This window comes from Raphanus sativus, chromosome 7, assembly GCF_000801105.2.
Source record: "Raphanus sativus cultivar WK10039 chromosome 7, ASM80110v3, whole genome shotgun sequence".
Classification (NCBI taxonomy): Eukaryota; Viridiplantae; Streptophyta; class Magnoliopsida; order Brassicales; family Brassicaceae; genus Raphanus; species Raphanus sativus.
Genome location: NC_079517.1, coordinates 1778651 through 1797247, shown reverse-complemented (window position 1 = coordinate 1797247; position 18597 = coordinate 1778651). Strand labels below are relative to the sequence as shown.

Here is an 18597-nt window from a genome sequence, read left to right as displayed (position 1 = left end):
TAGAAAATTCTAGTCATGTGTGTACTACCCGGGCCGTACCACTACCTGTAATGTTAATGGTCTGATTATTGCTGTTTATCTTGGGGTTGGTCGTATAGTTTATTATTTTTAAATTTGTTCATATATTAATTTAACACGTTCGTACGCATGTAATGGGACTTGTTTCCACTACCACGTTCACGTGTACCCCCTCACATACACTTTACGCAGAATACCAAAAAAAAAGATGAAGATTAGTGTAAAATGTAGTTTTTTAACAAAAGATGAAGATTAGTTTCTGATCTGACCAAACTTATGAGAATTTATCTGTAGAATATACTGTAGAACATTCTTTTTGATTTCAAAGTACATATAGTTTTCTCACCGCATGTAATAAAACGAGTTAAGCGATGTCGCTTTCCGCGAGAAGGCATATTAACTGATTTTTTATAAAGTTCGGTTCGGTTTGGGGTAGACCAAGAACTCCGATTAAAAAATCCATCTAAACCGTTCGGTTTAGATCAACTCCTTCAAAAGCGAGTGTGTCGTTAGCTGTTACTGAGAGAAGGATGGCGTCACCGAGTCATACCCCTCCTCCCGATCACGGCGGCGCCGACTCGGTCGAGACTCGGTCTCCCGAGCTCAGAAAAGATCCGGTGACTAACCGCTGGGTCATATTCTCCCCCGCCCGAGCCAAGAGACCGACCGATTTCAAATCAAAATCTCCAGAGAACCCTAATCCCAAAAAACCTTCATCTTGCCCCTTCTGCATCGGCCGCGAGCACGAGTGCGCTCCGGAGATATTCCGCGTCCCGCCGGATGATGATGACGATCCGAATTGGAAAATCCGGGTCATCGAGAATCTCTACCCGGCTCTAAGCAGGAATCTCGAGACCCAATCGACGGATACTAATCGGAGCAACCTGAATCGGAGTATAGTCGGGTTCGGATTCCACGACGTGGTGATCGAAGCCCCTCTTCACTCGATTCAGCTCTCCGATGTTGATCCGGTGGGTATCGGCGATGTTATGATCGCCTATAGGAAGAGGATCGAGCAGATCGCTCAACACGATTCCATCAATTACATTCAGGTAAAAAGTAGTTAGCTAGCTAACTTTTAACACGTGGCTTAATCTCACTGTAAGCTTGATCTTATGTGTGGATCTTTGTGTTTCTTATGTAGACTTGTTTTTTGTATTGTGAAGGTGTTCAAGAACCATGGTGCGTCGGCAGGAGCGTCGATGAGTCACTCCCACAGTCAGATAATGGCTCTCCCTGTTGTTCCTCCGACGGTTTCTTCACGGCTTGATGGAACTAAAGATTATTTCGAGGAGACTGGGAAGTGTTGTCTCTGTGAAGCTAAAGCAAAACACTTTGTGATCGATGAGTCGTCTCATTTCGTTTCCGTTGCTCCTTATGCTTCTACGTATCCCTTTGAGGTTTGGATTGTTCCAAAGTATCACTCTTCCCACTTCCATCATCTCGATGACGTCAAGGTTAAGCCTTTTTTTAATTGCTACTAAGTTTTACATTTTTTGGATTATCAAACCTTACGTTAGTTTTGGTTTACTTACAGGCTGTTGACCTTGGAGGACTTCTGAAACTCGTGCTTCAGAAGATAGCGAAGCAGCTAAACGACCCTCCTTATAATTACATGATCCACACTTCTCCCCTCAAGGTGACGGAGTCGCAGTTACCTTACACGCACTGGTTCTTACAGATCGTACCTCAGCTTTCCGGGGTTGGGGGGTTTGAGATGGGAACAGGGTGTTACATAAACCCTGTTTTCCCCGAGGATGTAACAAAGGTTTTGCGTGAAGTTAGCCTTGCTTGAATCCGGTTTTGTTCTTCCAACCTGAGGTTCTGAGGGAAAGTCCTTGGTGTGGGATTTTTTTTTGCTTCTTTGAGGAAACGTGTCTCTTGCTCATCGTCTCTGTTTCATCTGTGGAAGAAGAGAAGATGTTTCAGCTTTGATTCAAATAACATTCATGTAAACAATACGTATTAGGTCTTTTGTAATAAGCTGAGTTCCTTTAAAAAAACGTGTTAAGACTCATTCACGGACATCTTTTCTCTTCAAAAGAAAAAAATTCCGACTACAAATAATACCTCATGTTGTGTTCCTTGAATTAAACCAAATTCTCTGTGTCCCAGCTCACTAGACGATGCTTGAACCGTTAGACGTTGGCGTTTACAGAGTCCTAGAAACATCGAAACAGAAAACATGTGATGCAAATTTTGTCCTAATAGAAGAACTGAAGAAGAGAAACTCTATTTGATTAAAGACAAAAATGATCAAACATTCAGACAAAACAAACATTGAGATATACATAGTCCAAAAGAAGCCACGTGGCAGACGTTCTCAAACCAAAACAGAACACAGTTAAAACCAAAACACAGTCAGTTGTCGTCTAACGGATTTTAGCTGGTCCTCATGGTTGCACTTTCTTCTCCACCGTACTCCCTCGCCGGCAGAGTGGCGATAGTCACCGGTTCATCTCGTGGAATCGGCCGAGCCGTAGCTATACACCTCGCAGAGCTCGGCGCGAAGGTAGTCATCAACTACACCACCAGATCCACTGACGCCGATCAAGTCGCCGCGGAAATCAACTCATCCACCGGTGCCAGTCCGGTAGCCGTCGTGTGCCGTGCAGATATCTCGGACTCAAGCCAAGTAGAGTCTCTCTTCGACGCGGCGGAGATAGCCTTCAACTCGCCGGTTCACATCCTGGTTAACTCAGCTGGGATCGTCGATCCCAACTACCCCTCCATCGCCAACACTCCCGTTGATGATTTCGATCGCATCTTCAGGTCAGAGTCTGTTTCTTTTCACATTATTGTTTTGTAGTGTTATCAAATGACTTTTCCTTTGTTTCAGGGTGAACACGAGAGGGTCATTCCTCTGCTGCAAAGAAGCTTCCAAGAGGCTAAAACGTGGAGGCGGTGGTCGTATCATACTCCTAACTTCTTCCTTAACCCAGGCGTTAATCCCCGGACAAGGAGCTTACACAGCATCAAAAGCAGCCGTTGAGGCAATGGTGAAGATTCTCGCCAAGGAGCTCAAAGGCTCAGGGATCACTGCAAACTGTGTTTCTCCAGGTCCTGTCGCGACTGAGATGTTCTTCAGCGGAAAAACAGAGGAGACGGTGAGGAGCATCATCGAAAGGAGCCCTTTTGGTAGGCTTGGTGAGACCAGAGACATTGCTCCTGTTGTTGGTTTCTTGGCTAGTGATGGTGGTGAGTGGATTAATGGCCAAGTCATTGTTGCTAACGGTGCATTCCTCAAATGAATATGGTTTAGTGTCTTAAATCTTTGCTTCTTGAGTTTATGTAACATTTTATTGAATGTATATATGATTATACTGTAACAATTCCTCAAATGAATATAGTTTAGTATACTACAAAACAGACAAGACAAGCTCATAGTGCCATAAAGAGCAATAGCATACTAACTAAACCGAACCGGACACTAGAACCATACATATACCTATGATCACAATGCCCTGATGTTGGATCACCAATCTGTAAAGGGAAGTTACATTGATCACGAGAGATATTCCTAGTAGTGATCATCGCAAGCCCTTCAAAGTCACACGCCTCTGCTTTCTGATTCTGCACCTGAAAATACATATTGAACGCATACGACGCGTTCCCAACCTCATCAAGATTCCCACAAGATGAACCATACCCCAAAGCAGTACAGTCAGAGAAAGTACACGCGTAGTTCACGTTATCCCCAAGCTGGTTAGTACTGTTACTAAAACTGATCGCATTAGGATTCAACATACACCACTGGTTCTGCAAGTACTGAACGTTCTGAGCTCCCGTCAGGACCTTCTTCTGACCTTTCCCCGACAGATCAGCCGGAAACTTAGGCTGGCCGTCGTATTTGAATATCCCCCAGTGACGTTCGAAGTTCCCGGGAGCTATGCTCTTTGCGTCCTCGTCGATGAAACCGAAGAGATACACTTCGATGTAGCTAGGACGCATAGGTGTTCCTCTGTTCGCCGCTAGCTTCGGAAGAAGGCCCGCGTAGAAGCGTTCCGCGTTTTGGATGTTAGCGTTCTTGTCGCCGTCCGTCGGCCAGCCGACTTCACCGACTATAACGGTCATTCCTCCGTGTCCTAACTCTCTTAGCGAAGCCAAGAGCGTGTCGAAGTTGGCGTCGAAGACGTTAGTGTAGACGACGCCGTTATCGTCCACGGTGTTTTGGCCGTTGAAGAAGGCGTAGTCGAAAGGGAAGTCGCTGCTTAGGTAGAGACTGAGGAAAGGGTAGATGTTGACGGTGAAGGGAGCTTTGTTGTGGGCTAAGAAGTTGACGATGAGCCTCATCTCTTCGTAGATGTCTTGACGGAACCTCCCGGCGGACGGGACGGGGTTGTCCGGGGGAGAGCTGTAGACGTCGGCGTTCGAAGGTACGGTGGCTTTGATGAAGTCTCCGACTCCGGCTTCGTTTAGTGCTTTTTGGATGTTGAAGAGTGCTGGATACGTTAGGTTTATAAATGATCCGTTGTATGATGTTAAGAAAGGTTCGTTCCCTACGGCTACGTATCTGCCAAGAAAATTAAATATTAGTTTCGTTCCAGTGGGTATTCGAACCAGAGACCTCTTGGTGAAATCAAAACTTTGTTGCTTACTTGATTTTGACGTCATCGTTGAAACGGGTGATGTTTCTTCTGACCCAGTCTTTAGCTCTGCTGTAGCTTCCCATGGCTTTGAGCTGGTCGTTAGGGATTGCAACCATTACTTCGATGCCTGAGCCGGCAAGAGCTACCATGGTGTTTGTGTCGGCGTCGAAAAGCTTTACTTTTTGTACGTTGTTGTCTTTCAGCATCTGTACGACCGTCTTTGGAGGTAGCTGGTGGGTGGCCATTGTTCCCCAGTTTACTCCCAAGGCGGAGACGGCGATAGAGAAGAAAGACAAGGAGGAGATGGTGATGCAGAGGAAGATGATGGAGGAGGTGGTGCTCTGTTTACGTCGATTTCTCATTTTGAGTTTTACTCTGTTTTTGGCAGCCTTTAAGGAAAAAAATGAATGATCTATGATTTTGATGATCTTCCGATGAAATGAGTAGAATCGAAGAAGACGTTCAGTAGAAGATGCTAAATCGTTTTATGATTATCTTACATCTACTCTTAGAATTTGGAGATCAAAGCTGTGATACATTCTTAAAATGACTGTGGATCCATGTGAAATGTGATTTACATGATTAGACGTAATAAATGTATAGATCTGTTGAGGTTCTTTTTATATAGTTGTTCGTATTTGGTCGGTCTTTGAGATGAGTTTATTATTAGTACATAAAAAAAAACGCAAAGTGAAGTTGCTTGGGGTCTAAGTGATTGCCTGATTGGCACGAAGAGCGACGCTCTTCGTCAGGTCAAATCCCCAAAGCATGACACCCTCCACGTGCTTTTGTGATCCACTAAAGATGCCCATACTAATAATAAAGTCATCTTAAAACCGACGCTGCATAATCTTAGGTACATGCACATTCTTGTATAGATTTCGAGGAACATACTGTAGTTATTATTTTAGCCTGGACCAAAAATAATTATATCTGGATTGCATAGAACCAAGAGAATATTACTATCTGAAAGTTTGAAACGGAAAAGTAATTTGTTTATTGAAAGAAAGAAAGCACTACCAAACTTTAGCAAAAAAAAAAAAAGAAAGAAAGCACTGCTGAAGAGTATATACATTATGAAACATATATCTCTCTTTATCTTTTTCTACACGGCGAGTTCATCTTCAAGATAACTGTATTCAAACGTGAACTCGTTTTTGATCCTTTGACACCTACACAACAGACAGAAAGAAAGAAAACATTAGGGTTATTATCTCCAGCGACAAAGAAGAAAAGAAGACAAGAATCGATAAATCATATACCATCCTCCTTCTTGGCTCTCGTCTTTGGGGGTTTGGAAATCAAAGTAAACATAGGCTCCTTGTTCATACTCATCCGTTGCAATCTTTGGCTCCTTGTGTCTCTGAAACCATGTGTTGAACTTTCTGTGGTATCTCCATGACTGTTTCTTCAGCTCTTTTGCCGCTAGATACTGCTGATACGAGTTCTATCCCCAAGCAAAATAAGAAGAACAAAGAATAAAAAAAACAACACTTAACCCACAAGGCTGAGGAAAAAACCAAAGATATGGGGCGTTAATACTTTTGTACCTGCTGATAATAAAATGCAAAGAACAAAGTATCGGTTCCATAAGCATCGCTGCCTAAACGTTCCCAGAACAAGGGGTTGTTTACGATTGGCGCTTGTGTTTGGGGAAATGTTTGAGGTGTGATTGCAGGGTTCCTCTGTTCAAACTCATAGCAGTGAATATCAAATTTAAAGGGAATATTATTAAGTCAAGAAAGAAAGAGAACTCAGAAGAATGGAGTACCGGAGTATAGGGTCTAGGACGTTCTGAATCTTTGGGTTGAGGAAGTCTATAGTACGCTGCTTCAAGCATCTGGAGATTGTGCATCTGATCATGCATTGCCCCTAAAGCTGAAGGGTCACCAATGGCTCCTAATTCAGAGTTACTTCTGCGTCCAATGACACCGAGGCTGCTTGAAGATTGACCGGGTTGTATTGGTTGCCCAGGAGAGAAATCAGGGCCGTCCCTGGTTACCTGTACTGGATCCAACATGTAGCTGGGCATTCCCGACTGTGGTTAAACCAAAAAGACGCAAAGTAGATATGGTAAGAGGCTAGCCTTAGATAGTTGCTTAGTTAAACAGAATACATCTATTGTTATCCTGTCTCTTCATAATAGACCACATTCACTAGTGAATTCCATATATGTGAAGTTTAAGCGAAGGAATGACAAATCAATACATTCACCAACACCACCAAGGACATTTAGTTTTATTCATATTATTGGTAACGAGATACTAACGGCTAATAAATTAGCACTGCTCATGCTTACCGGAGTATCAAATAGACCTTTAGAATCATCCTCATTTGGAATGGTTTTAGAAGCTGCTATGGAAGTTGAATCATCAGGTAAGTTTTGTTGCAGCTGATCATCATTTCTGCCATGATCTACATCTGCACAAACATCAAAAACCCGGTCTCTTACTTTTTCGTCTGCACTTTCAAAACTTGAAACAAAAAACTGAGGTCCAACAGCTCTAGGATTTAAGTAACTGCCACAACGTATTGAACTTCTTCACATTGTGGTTAAACTTCACAAAGAATGGTTATAATTGAATAATATGACCCTTAGATTGCATTTGACCATAGATACACGAAATAGTGTCGGATAGACAATTATACCATAAACCACTGAGATTATCCTAAACAGTAATTTTACCTGCAGCAGAAGGCTGCTGACCCAGCTGTTGAGTCATGGCATTTGATGGCTGCTGTAAGGAAGTAGAACTCATGACACTAAAACCTGGTGCCTGAATTCCCATGCTACCATGAGGAGACATGGCAGAACTCTGAGAAAATAAAAATATCTTATTACGATGGTATGTTTTGAGTATCATTAATCATGTGATTTTTCCATAAAATTTAGAACGATCGGCCTCAAAGCCTGGTAAGTACACAACATACAAACAAAATAAATACGCTACCTGCTGCAAAAGAGGATTTTGCTGTTGTGAGGAGAACTGCTTCTCGTTTCCTCCAGATAGAGAAGGCATGCCTAAGATGTTCCCATGGCCTTGTTGTACTTGCTGATACCGCTGTAAGAATTTCTCTCTTTGATCTGGTGCTATTTCAGTTCTTCCACGGACCTAAAAGCGAAAGAGAAATACATTTCAGGACCGTAGAACCTAACAAACCACAAACCATGGGATGTAACACCCTGGGAATACATCTCAGAGAGCCTAGTAGTATTATGTTAAGAGTGTCAACCCATCTCTAGACAAAGTTACACATAAAAAAGCCATGATGTTTTTTCTGAAGTATGTTCTAGAATAGGAGCAAAACTAACAAATAAAGCCATGATATTGGTCAGAATAAATGTCCTAGAGTTCCTTGGGATCATAATCTAATTTAAAACACGTACCGTTTCATTCTGACTCTGAAAGGGACTCCCAGGCCTCCACTGCGAAGCAGATACAATAGACGGTGAATAAGCTCTACTAATACTTGCTGCAACATCACCAGGGTTGCTATCAGAGGCAGTTCCATCATTACCCTTCGCAGCTGGTGGCAATACCATTTTGCTCACCGGAGAAGTTAGAGGTTGGACGTTGCTCTCAACTCCCATTATATTCCTCTTTGCAACTTCAGCTGCTGAAGTGGCACTAATGCGAGCTGCATTAGCAGGACTTGGAGACGGAGGCTGACTTGGTTGGGGCTGGTTGGGGATACTAACCCTACCAATGCCCCTTAATGGAGCATCAGCAACAGACGAGGGTGGTTTACGGGAAGACAAGGTTGTTGCGTCGTCTTCCTTTGAAGCCACTGGAGACAAACTTCCCATGCTTTCCGTGGAAGTTTGAACAGGAATAGAAGTTGATACGGCAACTGGTGCATTTGGAACATTACTGACGGGAACATTCAGACTTGAACGTCCCCCAACGGGTGTTGATGGTGCTGAGAGAAGGCTTCCGCCATTTTTCGCTGGAGGGGTTTTTGGAAGTGTCTCAGAGTTGCTGTCCGGTACAGTTGTATCATCTGGCAAACTTATGCTCTGAAACAAAACAAAAATATTGACATAAACAAGATATTCTTCAAACAAAGGGATATACGAATACTTACCCGAACCTGAGTTGCTGGTGCTGCCAAAGAACTCTTCATGCTCAGAGGAGTACCCTGAAAAATTTAAGTCACGTTACTACTAATCTAACGCTACATGTCCTGAGTTTATCACTTTACAAAAAGACACAGCAGTTCCTGTTTCCACAAAGAGATAAGAGAATTAAGCAAACAGAGAAATTGCAAGAAAAATTCACCTTGACAAGGGGGCCAGCAGTAACTAGATCTTCAAGACCCTCCACCTCATCAAGCGGCAACGTGCTATAGAGATCGTCAACATCATTGAAGTCGTCAAAATCATCCTACATACGGAAAAGTTAAAAATAATCCAGGAGAATATCAGCCTACTAATAATGTTGGAACCCCAGAGTAACTTATATTAAAAACATATAAGTAAGATATTCCTTGTTATAGATGACGCAGACCTGATTTCGTTCAACATAATCATCTAGAAAATCTTTGACATCATTTACTTGTTCTGGACTTAATTCATCATTGTCCAGAAGCCTCAAGATCAACTCCAACTTTATTATATGATCTTTGTGCCTTGAAATAGATGTTTCAAGATGTGTCTGAAAGGGATATAAAACAAACAACATAACTCACCACAAGCAAGGAATAAAAGCATTTGCATAATATGCATATTTTTCTGAGCTTACCAATCTGGGCGGTCTTGTCTTTCCTTTTTTGACAGACAGTCCTTCCAACTCAGCTTCAAAGCTATCAATCTGTGACTCGAGTTCACTCACCTATCAAAAGCATGAAAATGATTGGTTAATCAGCTAAAGCAATGATTTAAGATAATCCATAAGGACCTGACTACCTAGGATTCCGGGCACATCAACCCACAATTAGCCTAGGGTCTCAAAAACACCATTAATATAAATCCGCTTTGACGTTTCTGTTAAAGGAAGGGGTTCCAGAATCAACAATTAAGCAACTTACCACATTGTTCAACCAATCTCTTGTCTCTGACTTTGCTTTCTCTTTTGGGTCCTATTAAACATGAAGCAGAGACACAGTCAATAATCTGACTATCAATAAGAGGTTTAAGTACTATGTAATAGTTGCTTCTTAAATAGTTGCTGCAATATTCTACAAAATTGAAACCAAGTATTTTGCTATATAAATGACAATCTGAATATTGTGTGATATATTTCAGATCAACAGAAAAACCAGCTTCCTAAAATTATTGGCATTCCAAACACTAAAATATAAAATTCGTTTTGAATTAAATCAAAGGAAACTTGGAGAAATGCTTACAGTTTTAGGTTGCTGACCCAGTCCTTCCTTAGAGAAGGCCTTTGTCTTGGTTTCTTTCTCACAGATCTTAAACCTCTCCATTTCTCGCTCAATGAGCTTCCGAGCGTCAACCAGGGATTGCTCATATGATGCACTGACCTAAATCAAATAACAGATTCGGCTCAGTTGAGTCTTGAGCATACATATCAGGAAAGGCGTAGAAGAAAGAAAAGCACAGACTTTTTTATCTTTGATCTCACTAGACTGAATCCAAGTCTTGATCTGGTCCCTGTACCGCTGCAACTTCTTGATCTCCTTCTTCAAGTCCGCCTCAAACTTCTCCTTTTGGTTTACATTATCCGAATCATATACCTGCAACACCAAAAAAACCCGGTTTTGTCCTCTGTCCACTAAAAAAAAAAAAAACTTTTCTCTGCTTCGAAAAACAAACATTCTGCTCACATTCCACTGCATAAACAACAAACGGAGCTCGATACTCAGTTCCACTGTGTAAAAAAATTCACTCACAAAACAAACAAAAACCAAAGTTATATAAAAGAATAGATCATCTCATCTCACACACTGCTTCTTCAGTAATCTCAATTCTATAATTGATGTTGATGAAATGGTCCACAGACTAATAGATCTTCATGCATTCTCTCCATATCACCTAACACAAATCGTGTGATTGGAATCATTTTAGGGTACCTTGTTCCAGATGCTGTCGAAAACATCAACGCCTTCCTGAACCTTCTTCAGCACCCGATCTATCTCGCCTTGTAATTTCCGGCTCGCACCCATTAGAGCTGATGGTAATTAGGGTTTTCAGTTTCAGACAGAAGAGTGGAAGGAGGTGATAAATTTGATTGGATCGTTTAAAGGATGATTCCGACAAAAATCAGAACCGAGTTAGAGGATCCGAGTTCGACGACCATCGACGGCCCAGAATTAAAGTATATATAGTGGGCTTTTATTCTCCGACTTGCCCCCCCCCCCCCCCCCCCTTATTTTTGTTACTTTCTGAATGGACCCCCAATTTTTAATTTATTTACTTTAGAACTAAACTTTTTCCAAATGTGAAAGAAGTCTAGTCAGTCACACGTTTATTGAAGAAATTACTGTAAGATTCATAAGAAAATAGATATTAAATGTTTTTTACTTGCTTGAGGAACTCAAATACAAACAAAATTTAGTTTAATGGGAGTTTGGCTTAAAACTAAAATATGAACAGCACACAAGTTTAACCAACCCATGTAATGCTTAATTAAGTGAGCCACAAACTTATTTCGGGTAGAATTAATTAAGCGTCTAAAAGTATTTCAGGGACTAAACATGGTAAAATCATACTCTTTCTTTTGAAAATCGTTCGCGTTATTTGCCAAAGCATCCATGATCTCTATGTAAATGTACACATACTCGTAAAACTTGTTCAAGATCATGTGTGTCTCTCTATAAACGTTCTTCATTCGAAAACATGAAGTTAGTAATACAAATGTATCATACATGATGATCATATTACTAGGCAAATAGTGGTGCACATTTTGAAAAAAAACATGTCTCTTTTGTTTCAAATAGTGGTGCAGCCATTTTGAAGCTTTTAGACTTTCTCAACTCCAGCTGAAACCATTCAAATCAAACTGTTTAGGACGCCTTGTGATGTATGTTTCGTCGTCATGTGTGTTAAGATCTAGATCTGTTCTGGCCTGTGTTTCAACCTTGCAATCTTCTCCATTCTCGTTGAATCTTTCCTCTGTGTACCCACCACCTCTGTGTTCTTGTAATCCCACTCCTATTGACAATCTTCCAGGGCTTCTTCTCGAAGACGAGCTTCTCTGTTCCATTGTTGAAAGATACGTCCCGTTATTCTCTCTGAGACCTTCTTCCTCCTCTGCCCATGTGAGCTCCATTCTGTGGAAAAATGGTTCTTCCATTATCTCTTTCTGCTCTGAAGTTGAATCCCCAAGATATGTTCTTAGTCCCAATCTGTTCTCAAGCATCTTTGGAGCAGCTTTCTGGGTTCCTTCACTTGAGGTTAGGCAACTCTCCAGGGAGGAGTTTGGTGGTGGATAAGCTGTTTGCATCTGTTGGTGGTGTAGATTCTGCAGTTCTAGGAAGCTAGCGTCTGGATATTCAGATGAGACTTTAGATACTAGCTCTGAGAGCTGAGCTTTGGTTGCTTCGATCCCAGCTGGACCAAGGTTCTGTCTCCCAAGTGTCTCTTGTGCTTTCTCCAGAATCGCTTGCAGGTACTTCCCTTGAGCTTCTATCCTGAGCTGCAAATGTCGCTGTACCTGGCTCAGTTTTAATAAAATTATAATGAAAATGTATCTAAATGCTTTCTTGTTTCTGTTTCTAGATAGAGTTTTAATCCTCTATTGATGTTCTGTAGTTATGTCTTTATTATGCTGCTTTATATAGAGTGAATCCACAGTTTCTAATATGTGATACCTCAAGTTGCTCGTGTAGCCTTCTCTGAACCGCTATTTGCATTTGAAGAGCGTCACTTATGGGCAAGTTCCTGTGTACACATATGCATGTCATTTTTTTGAATTTTTTTAAATAAGTTAAGACTATGTAAGCAAAAGCAAATAGCCATATTCTTTACATGCTCGGCTGTGGTCCAATGCTTAAACTCTCGCTCTGGCTTTCATCTGCTTCAGGGGTGTTTTCTTCTACCATGGTCATCACACCTAAACCCAAGTAACTATTAGTTCCTTAAAGAAAAATGAATCCTTAGATGAAAAGATTCTTCTATCTGAGTAATGGATAACTAAGCTTACTTGTCTTGTTTAAACTGCTGTTAGCTTGTCCATTAAGGTTCTTGCTCAGCCTATATTTCTGGTAGCAAAAAAAAAATGAACTTAATAACCTTTGCAAAGCTGGAAGATTTTTAAGGTAAATGTCTCTGTGAAATGCTGATAGATTTTACCTGAAGGTGACTCTTGAGATGATATAAGGTAAGGCCTGGGATACCCATGACTTTCATGATTGTCTTAGGAGTAGCCTCTGCAGAGACAAAACTATACACATTAGTACATTATGTCTAAAAGCCTGATTGTAAAAGATGGTTTATTTGCTAATAATTTAGCTTACTTTCTCCTCCTCCAAGCTGGTTGACTGCTTCGACGAATCTCTCATGAAGATCCGGGGTCCATTTTAGCCGTGGCTTCGCATCGGTTGAGAGGATGAGTCCAGAATCTCCTGGGCCATTTCCTCGGAGAAATGGATGCCTTTCAGTTGGAATTGGCATTCTAGATGAAGAGAGGATGCTCTTTCCTTGGTGCTGATTGTGGTAATACATAAGTCTGTCTTTAAAATAAAATAAAAAAGTAAGTCTATCTTCACCTAGCAAAACTGCATTAATAATGAGTTGTAGTGACCAAATGTTTTTCTTTTACCTGACACAATCTTAGTTTTAAAATGCAGCCTGCTTCTCTCAGTTCAGAGATAGTACACTATGCCCTTCAACTCCACCAACTTGGGAAGTTGTCTTTTGCTCCTTTCCTTATTTATACTCAGGCTCTTGGTTTCTGAAGAGTAAAAGGTCTTTGCAACTTTGCTTTATATAGAGGATGATAACTTAGGTAAGGAATATGAATAACTGGTCTAATCGTAGCTTTGTTGTTTGTGTTCTTATCGTTTCAATTGTAGGTTGTTTTTTTTTAGATTATATTTTTTTTCCTTGTATTTATTCCTTTGAATTAGTGTTTTTCAACTGCAATTCAAGCCTAGCATTAGATACCAGAATTGATCCTACAACAACTAATGCATCGTATGCACATTCTTTCACCATTCTGGCATACGAAAGTATCTTATTCTCCAAAAAAAATTTGAAAACTTTTCTACTTGGGCAAGGGGAATACATTCTCTTTCATTATTCCTCAGTTTTTTTTCAAAGTCCACAGCTCTAACCTCTCTCTCTCTCTCTCTCTCTCTCTCTCTCTCTCTCTCTCTCTCTCTCTCTCTCTCTCTCTCTCTCTCTCTCTCTCTTGAGGAATAATCTCAATGCTTTCCACTTGTCTGTATTGTTTTTTGCTCCTACTTGAGGGTTATTATTCAGTCTCTAGATACATCTTGAGCCTTAGCATTTTCTATTGAAACTTTAAGATAGATTTTTCATATAACAATAAAAAATGGCTAATGTTTCATGAGTGTATACTAATAATATCGGTATGGTTTGTATGATAGCCGCAAGTGGGATGAAACTTAGGTTTCAACATTGCTTTATCATGAAAGATAATTAAGACATGGGAAAGAGAATGAAGAATACTTCTTGATGTCTCCTTCAACAAGTTTAGTACCTATTCTCTCTAAACAGCATAAAAATTAGTGGGGAACCCATATCTTACATTCTCTGATTAGCACAACATATTTGGCCCATGCATCCATGCTTGAGTTATGTATATATGCATGTATGTTTGTAAGTATGTGTTTCCTGTCTATTCTAAAGGCTAAGCTAACACGTCTCCAGTCCATATTTTGAATGTATTGTCTTCGTGTGTTATGTGTGCATGTGCATGTATAAGCTCGTGATGGAACTATACATCTAAAGTATGGATGTGTTCTTACATTATGAATCTGATTGATTGGACGTCACGACTATTTTTCCTGGCTGATTAAGTATAAATACGTTTTCGTATTGATATACAGCTATAAAGAATAAGTTCGTAGATAAAGATATATGTACATATAAGTCGTCGTGATTGCCAAATGCCGAATGATAGCTTCTATATGTGAAATTGAGAATATATATCCACTATCAAAGTATAGAGTCTCACATATCTTATTGAGTTTGATAGATGCCTTATAGAGGAAAAAAAGAGGCTTGGCTAGAAATATGGTCTGTTGTTTCAAAGGAAATTGTCAAACAACAAATCTTATGTTCCTTGAACGATATCTTTGCATATATTTTTTCAACCTTTCATGGTTCTGATTTCTCATTAACACTTTATTCTGTTTGGTAAAGAAACTTTAATTTCATAACCTTCAGTTAAAAGTATTTCAGCATATTGCCGAAATAGTTGATTGGCATGTGAGTGGGAATATGCTTCCACGAAGAGAGGCTTCTATCATTGAGTGCTGCAAGTCTTAGAAGTCTATTTGAATACCATCAAAAAAATAAGTATAACCGAGCAAATTATGTGTTTGATTTCACTTTTTACCAGACATTGCTAGAAAATCACTGCTTTATATATATCAAATTAATGTAGCTGCTGATACCATCAATATTTGAGTATGCTAGCTTCTTGCATAAGGGTATTCTTCACTCGGTAACAAAAAGTCAGTGAAGAAAAGGTTTTACTGTAACATGTTGCTCCAGGGTACTGGTTGCTGATATCAGTTAATATAAAAGGATGTGTGTTATTGGCAATAACACCCATCATTTTATGTTGTGTGATATTAGTTAAGCACTACTTATTGCATAATTAGTGTTTAACTAATTTTTAGGACATTTTATGACTTTTTTATCACCTCATTTTAATTGTTCTTAGTCTTTCCACATGCATCTTTCCTTTTACTATGGTCATTGAAATGTCACTCTTTTAAGTAAAAGAGGAGTGATACAGAATAAATGTTCTTCCTTGTACGTTCATTTCCCTTTTACATATTCTTGTTCTTGTTTACTTCCTTTTTTTTTTAATTTGATCTTCTTACATAGGGAGAATAGTTGAACACGTGGGCGGCATCGTTAGAGGATTGTGACAGCTTAATGGAACGAGAGAGTATTGGATACATTAAGAATCAAGACGAAGGGGGAAATGACCGCGGAATTATATTCGTTTTGAGAGAAAATGGAGACGAAAAGTTGGTTCCTGAGAATCTACAGAACGAGAATATGAGAATCCAAAACTAAAGAGGTCGCATTCTCAACTCGAGAAGAATCTCCTTTTATACATCTAAACGCCAACACACACAAGAAAAAGAGATACTATTCGGGGTCTATTTCTTTCTGCTTTTGTTTAGTTTAGTTTTTAAGTGACTTTTGTAGTGATCTTGTGATTCTCATAAGCACAAGAAAGAGTTTTGTGTTCGCCACAAGATAGTCTTGTCTGCATCCAACAGAGAACATACTGTGATTAATTATGTTATTTGAATACTATAAAAGATTGTTTGTGTGCATGGTGCGACTGATTGCAAACGCAAATGCTGGCTAGTTTTGACAAGTCGGATCGTTTATAAAGATTGATTGTTTAGTTGCAAGTAGTCAATAGTATCCATTCTTGTTTTTCTTTTTTTTTCAGTTTATTTATTGTACATTCTTTTGTTCGGTTATTCTCTCTTTATATTCGTTTTAGTACATTGTATTTCAAAAAAAGATGCTGTTAACCCTTTGAAACATGGAGAAGTGAGATTCCAAAAGATAAACTTGGATAAGCAAAAACACCTTATTACCTTTAAACAGATAGATATTACCTAGAAAGTAAAATTAGGTGGAGCTGAATGAACCGGTCCTGACCGGTCCAACGATTCTAATTTATAGTTCACGGTTAGATCGATTCGGTTTGTTTAATCTCGCGTGTCGTCAGCTTAGTGGGTGGTTAAGTTCGGAACTAAAGTAGTCTCATCCGCAGGCGATCGGTGGACTTTTTCTCGCCGAACAACAACAGAGGAAGAAAGCAAAACAGAGTATAAACCCTACGTAGCTCTTCTTCGTCTTCATACTAAGAAAAATGGCTGATTCAGGCCACGAGACAGAGATCAGATGCCATCACTGCGCAGGCCCTCTTACGAAAAACTTGGTATTTTTCTGCATCAATTTGTATATACAGATCTCTATTGCAGACGAAGATTCGTTGTTTTTAGTACATATTCTTAATCAGAAATTGATTGAATTCAGGAAACCAGTGAATGGACTGTGTCTCCCTTCATCAGGGATAGCTTTTCTATGGTATGTTAATGTTTCATTCAAAAAAATTTGATTTCTTTTGGCCAAGTTCGACTCTTTTAGTTTGCTTCACTTGTAAAAATATTTTCTTTTTTGACTTTGAGAATGCGAAGACTTTCCCTTTTGTTTCTAGATTAAAGGATGATAGTGATCTATGTTTTTTTATATGATGTTTAGATTGGATCAGCTGTCGGTGGTACTGCAAGTGCATTCATTGGATTTAACCATGGTACGTAGATCTTCTCTTGAAGTTATACCTCGCGTTCAGTCTTGTCTGAGAATTAATATATTCTTGTGACTTATGTCTTTCAACTCTTGATTGATGTTCTTTTCCTCGTCTATATTGTGTCTGGAAACCTTTGATCGAGTTGCACCTGTACTTCTTTTATGCGCACCTTTCTCTGACTTGGAGAAAGAATGTGAACAATGGGCTTAGTCATACCTTGTTCCAAGGAAAGGCTTGAGTGTTTTTGATGACCAATTGTTGTGGCTTCTGTCTGATGTCTGAGTTATATGTTGGTTATAGACTATTACTGATAACAGTTAGATTTAAAGCTTGCTTTAAAAAGTCTGTTCTTTTTTTTTTCTTAAATGCTCATTTTAATTGACGCAGTTATGCCAATTGTACGCAAGTGGATAAAAGGACCCATGTGGTTACATTTTCTTGTTGGGGTAAGCTATTTACAAAACATGATGCAAATTATTTTTTTCTGTTCATCATGTTTTCCTTTTTGTTCCATTCATAAATTTTCTGCGGAAAAGACCAGTGAATTGTATTAAAACCTTTCCCATTCTGATGAATCAATTGAATTTTATTTCTGTGTCAATGCAGGCACCGCCTGTTATAGTTGTTTCATCTGCCTGTGCTGGAGTAGCAGGTTTGAGATCTTCTTCCCCTTCCTCATGCTCCACTACTTTTACATATTTAATAATGTGTCACTTGAGGTTATCTTTCTAATGTGTCAATAAGCTCTCCTGAACGCTGCGTCTTTCTTTGGGTGGAAATGTTTGCAGGTGGCACCGTACCAGCACTGGCACAGCTTGCTTCATCTTCATACCGAGCAGCAGTCCATTCGTCTCGACCACCAAAGGCACAAGAGAATAACAAAATGCAAAAGTCTACAACGTCTCCTCTGTAAAACAACATAGCCACAGCTTTCACTTTTGTTTCATTCTCTTTCTCCATTTTGTATGTCAAAATCTTTGCTTTAAGAAGAAGGGAGGTTCTTGGTGTAGTAAATACTTCTATTTTATAAAACTCATTAAGTTCCGTGCCAAGGATCATTCTTGTCAAGCTCGACTCACATATAGATACAGAGGGATCGTTTATATTCTTTTAGGAGTTATGGGGTTTTCTGAACAATATTAAAATAGTTTTTGGCTCTGTTTTGTTATATGATCTCTTTATACGAGGGTAATGTAGGAATTTCAGTAATAAGAAGCGGACTAGGGTTAGGGTTTTGAGGAAAGGCAATATAAATAACGAGCAAGTAACCATCTTTGAACTTCAAAAACTACTTGATCTTATCCGAGCTGAGAAAAAAGGGCTCAGGGATTAGGGTTTTTGACCTTCTCCGATCATCACGAGCAACCCCATGTCCTTCTTCTGGAAGCTATGGCTGGCTGCTCCGGTGAGGGAAAAGGCTTCGATGCCCTTATCTTTGATATAATCCCTTTTGTTTTCAGCGATGAAGACTGCTTGCTGCCTGAGCGTACGATTTACTCGGACGCTGGGATGGCTTTTGCGAGCTTTAACACCCCAAACAAAAAATATGTGTT

The 18597-nt window shown here is 39.8% G+C and overlaps 6 protein-coding genes across 9 annotated transcripts; 3 read left to right on the top strand and 3 right to left on the bottom strand.

Annotated features, from left to right (window-relative positions):
* The first annotated feature begins 514 nt into the window (after positions 1 to 514).
* On the top strand, positions 515 to 2035 carry LOC108816397 (ADP-glucose phosphorylase). The gene is made up of 3 exons (XM_018588972.2): positions 515 to 1070; positions 1185 to 1475; positions 1556 to 2035. Exons 1-3 carry the CDS (start codon positions 549 to 551, stop codon positions 1811 to 1813), a joined length of 1071 nt encoding a protein of 356 aa, XP_018444474.1. The 5' UTR covers positions 515 to 548; the 3' UTR covers positions 1814 to 2035.
* A 332-nt stretch (positions 2036 to 2367) lies between these two features.
* LOC108816398 (NADPH-dependent aldehyde reductase-like protein, chloroplastic) lies at positions 2368 to 3353 on the top strand. Its single transcript, XM_018588973.2, has 2 exons — positions 2368 to 2790; positions 2858 to 3353. Exons 1-2 carry the CDS (start codon positions 2414 to 2416, stop codon positions 3267 to 3269), a joined length of 789 nt encoding a protein of 262 aa, XP_018444475.1. The 5' UTR covers positions 2368 to 2413; the 3' UTR covers positions 3270 to 3353.
* Positions 3354 to 3399: 46 nt separating this feature from the next.
* Positions 3400 to 5393, bottom strand: LOC108816394 (glucan endo-1,3-beta-glucosidase 8). Its single transcript, XM_018588969.2, has 2 exons — positions 4617 to 5393; positions 3400 to 4531 (listed from the first exon to the last, which is right to left on the bottom strand). Exons 1-2 carry the CDS (start codon positions 4967 to 4969, stop codon positions 3400 to 3402), a joined length of 1485 nt encoding a protein of 494 aa, XP_018444471.1. The 5' UTR covers positions 4970 to 5393.
* A 134-nt stretch (positions 5394 to 5527) lies between these two features.
* On the bottom strand, positions 5528 to 10863 carry LOC108816387 (general negative regulator of transcription subunit 3). Its single transcript, XM_018588963.2, has 16 exons — positions 10641 to 10863; positions 10173 to 10304; positions 9954 to 10091; positions 9636 to 9686; positions 9350 to 9439; positions 9116 to 9262; positions 8888 to 8992; positions 8694 to 8747; positions 7996 to 8625; positions 7559 to 7720; positions 7294 to 7423; positions 6907 to 7028; positions 6379 to 6645; positions 6158 to 6292; positions 5870 to 6054; positions 5528 to 5779 (listed from the first exon to the last, which is right to left on the bottom strand). Exons 1-16 carry the CDS (start codon positions 10731 to 10733, stop codon positions 5713 to 5715), a joined length of 2508 nt encoding a protein of 835 aa, XP_018444465.2. The 5' UTR covers positions 10734 to 10863; the 3' UTR covers positions 5528 to 5712.
* A 513-nt stretch (positions 10864 to 11376) lies between these two features.
* Positions 11377 to 13504, bottom strand: LOC108815809 (myb-related protein 1). Of its 4 annotated transcripts, none has more exons than XM_018588309.2 (7): positions 13331 to 13504; positions 13026 to 13241; positions 12862 to 12938; positions 12713 to 12770; positions 12538 to 12622; positions 12381 to 12450; positions 11377 to 12217 (listed from the first exon to the last, which is right to left on the bottom strand). In XM_018588309.2, exons 2-7 carry the CDS (start codon positions 13231 to 13233, stop codon positions 11540 to 11542), a joined length of 1176 nt encoding a protein of 391 aa, XP_018443811.2. In that variant the 5' UTR covers positions 13234 to 13241; positions 13331 to 13504; the 3' UTR covers positions 11377 to 11539. The 4 variants fall into 4 exon arrangements, with proteins under 4 accessions (XP_018443811.2, XP_018443812.2, XP_018443810.2 ...); XM_018588310.2 differs by having other exon boundaries at positions 11377 to 12205; XM_018588308.2 differs by having other exon boundaries at positions 11377 to 12223; positions 13026 to 13237; positions 13331 to 13503.
* A 2967-nt stretch (positions 13505 to 16471) lies between these two features.
* On the top strand, positions 16472 to 18112 carry LOC108815976 (uncharacterized). Its single transcript, XM_018588527.2, has 6 exons — positions 16472 to 16672; positions 16771 to 16821; positions 16996 to 17047; positions 17432 to 17490; positions 17651 to 17696; positions 17833 to 18112. Exons 1-6 carry the CDS (start codon positions 16604 to 16606, stop codon positions 17955 to 17957), a joined length of 402 nt encoding a protein of 133 aa, XP_018444029.2. The 5' UTR covers positions 16472 to 16603; the 3' UTR covers positions 17958 to 18112.
* Positions 18113 to 18597: the final 485 nt, after the last annotated feature.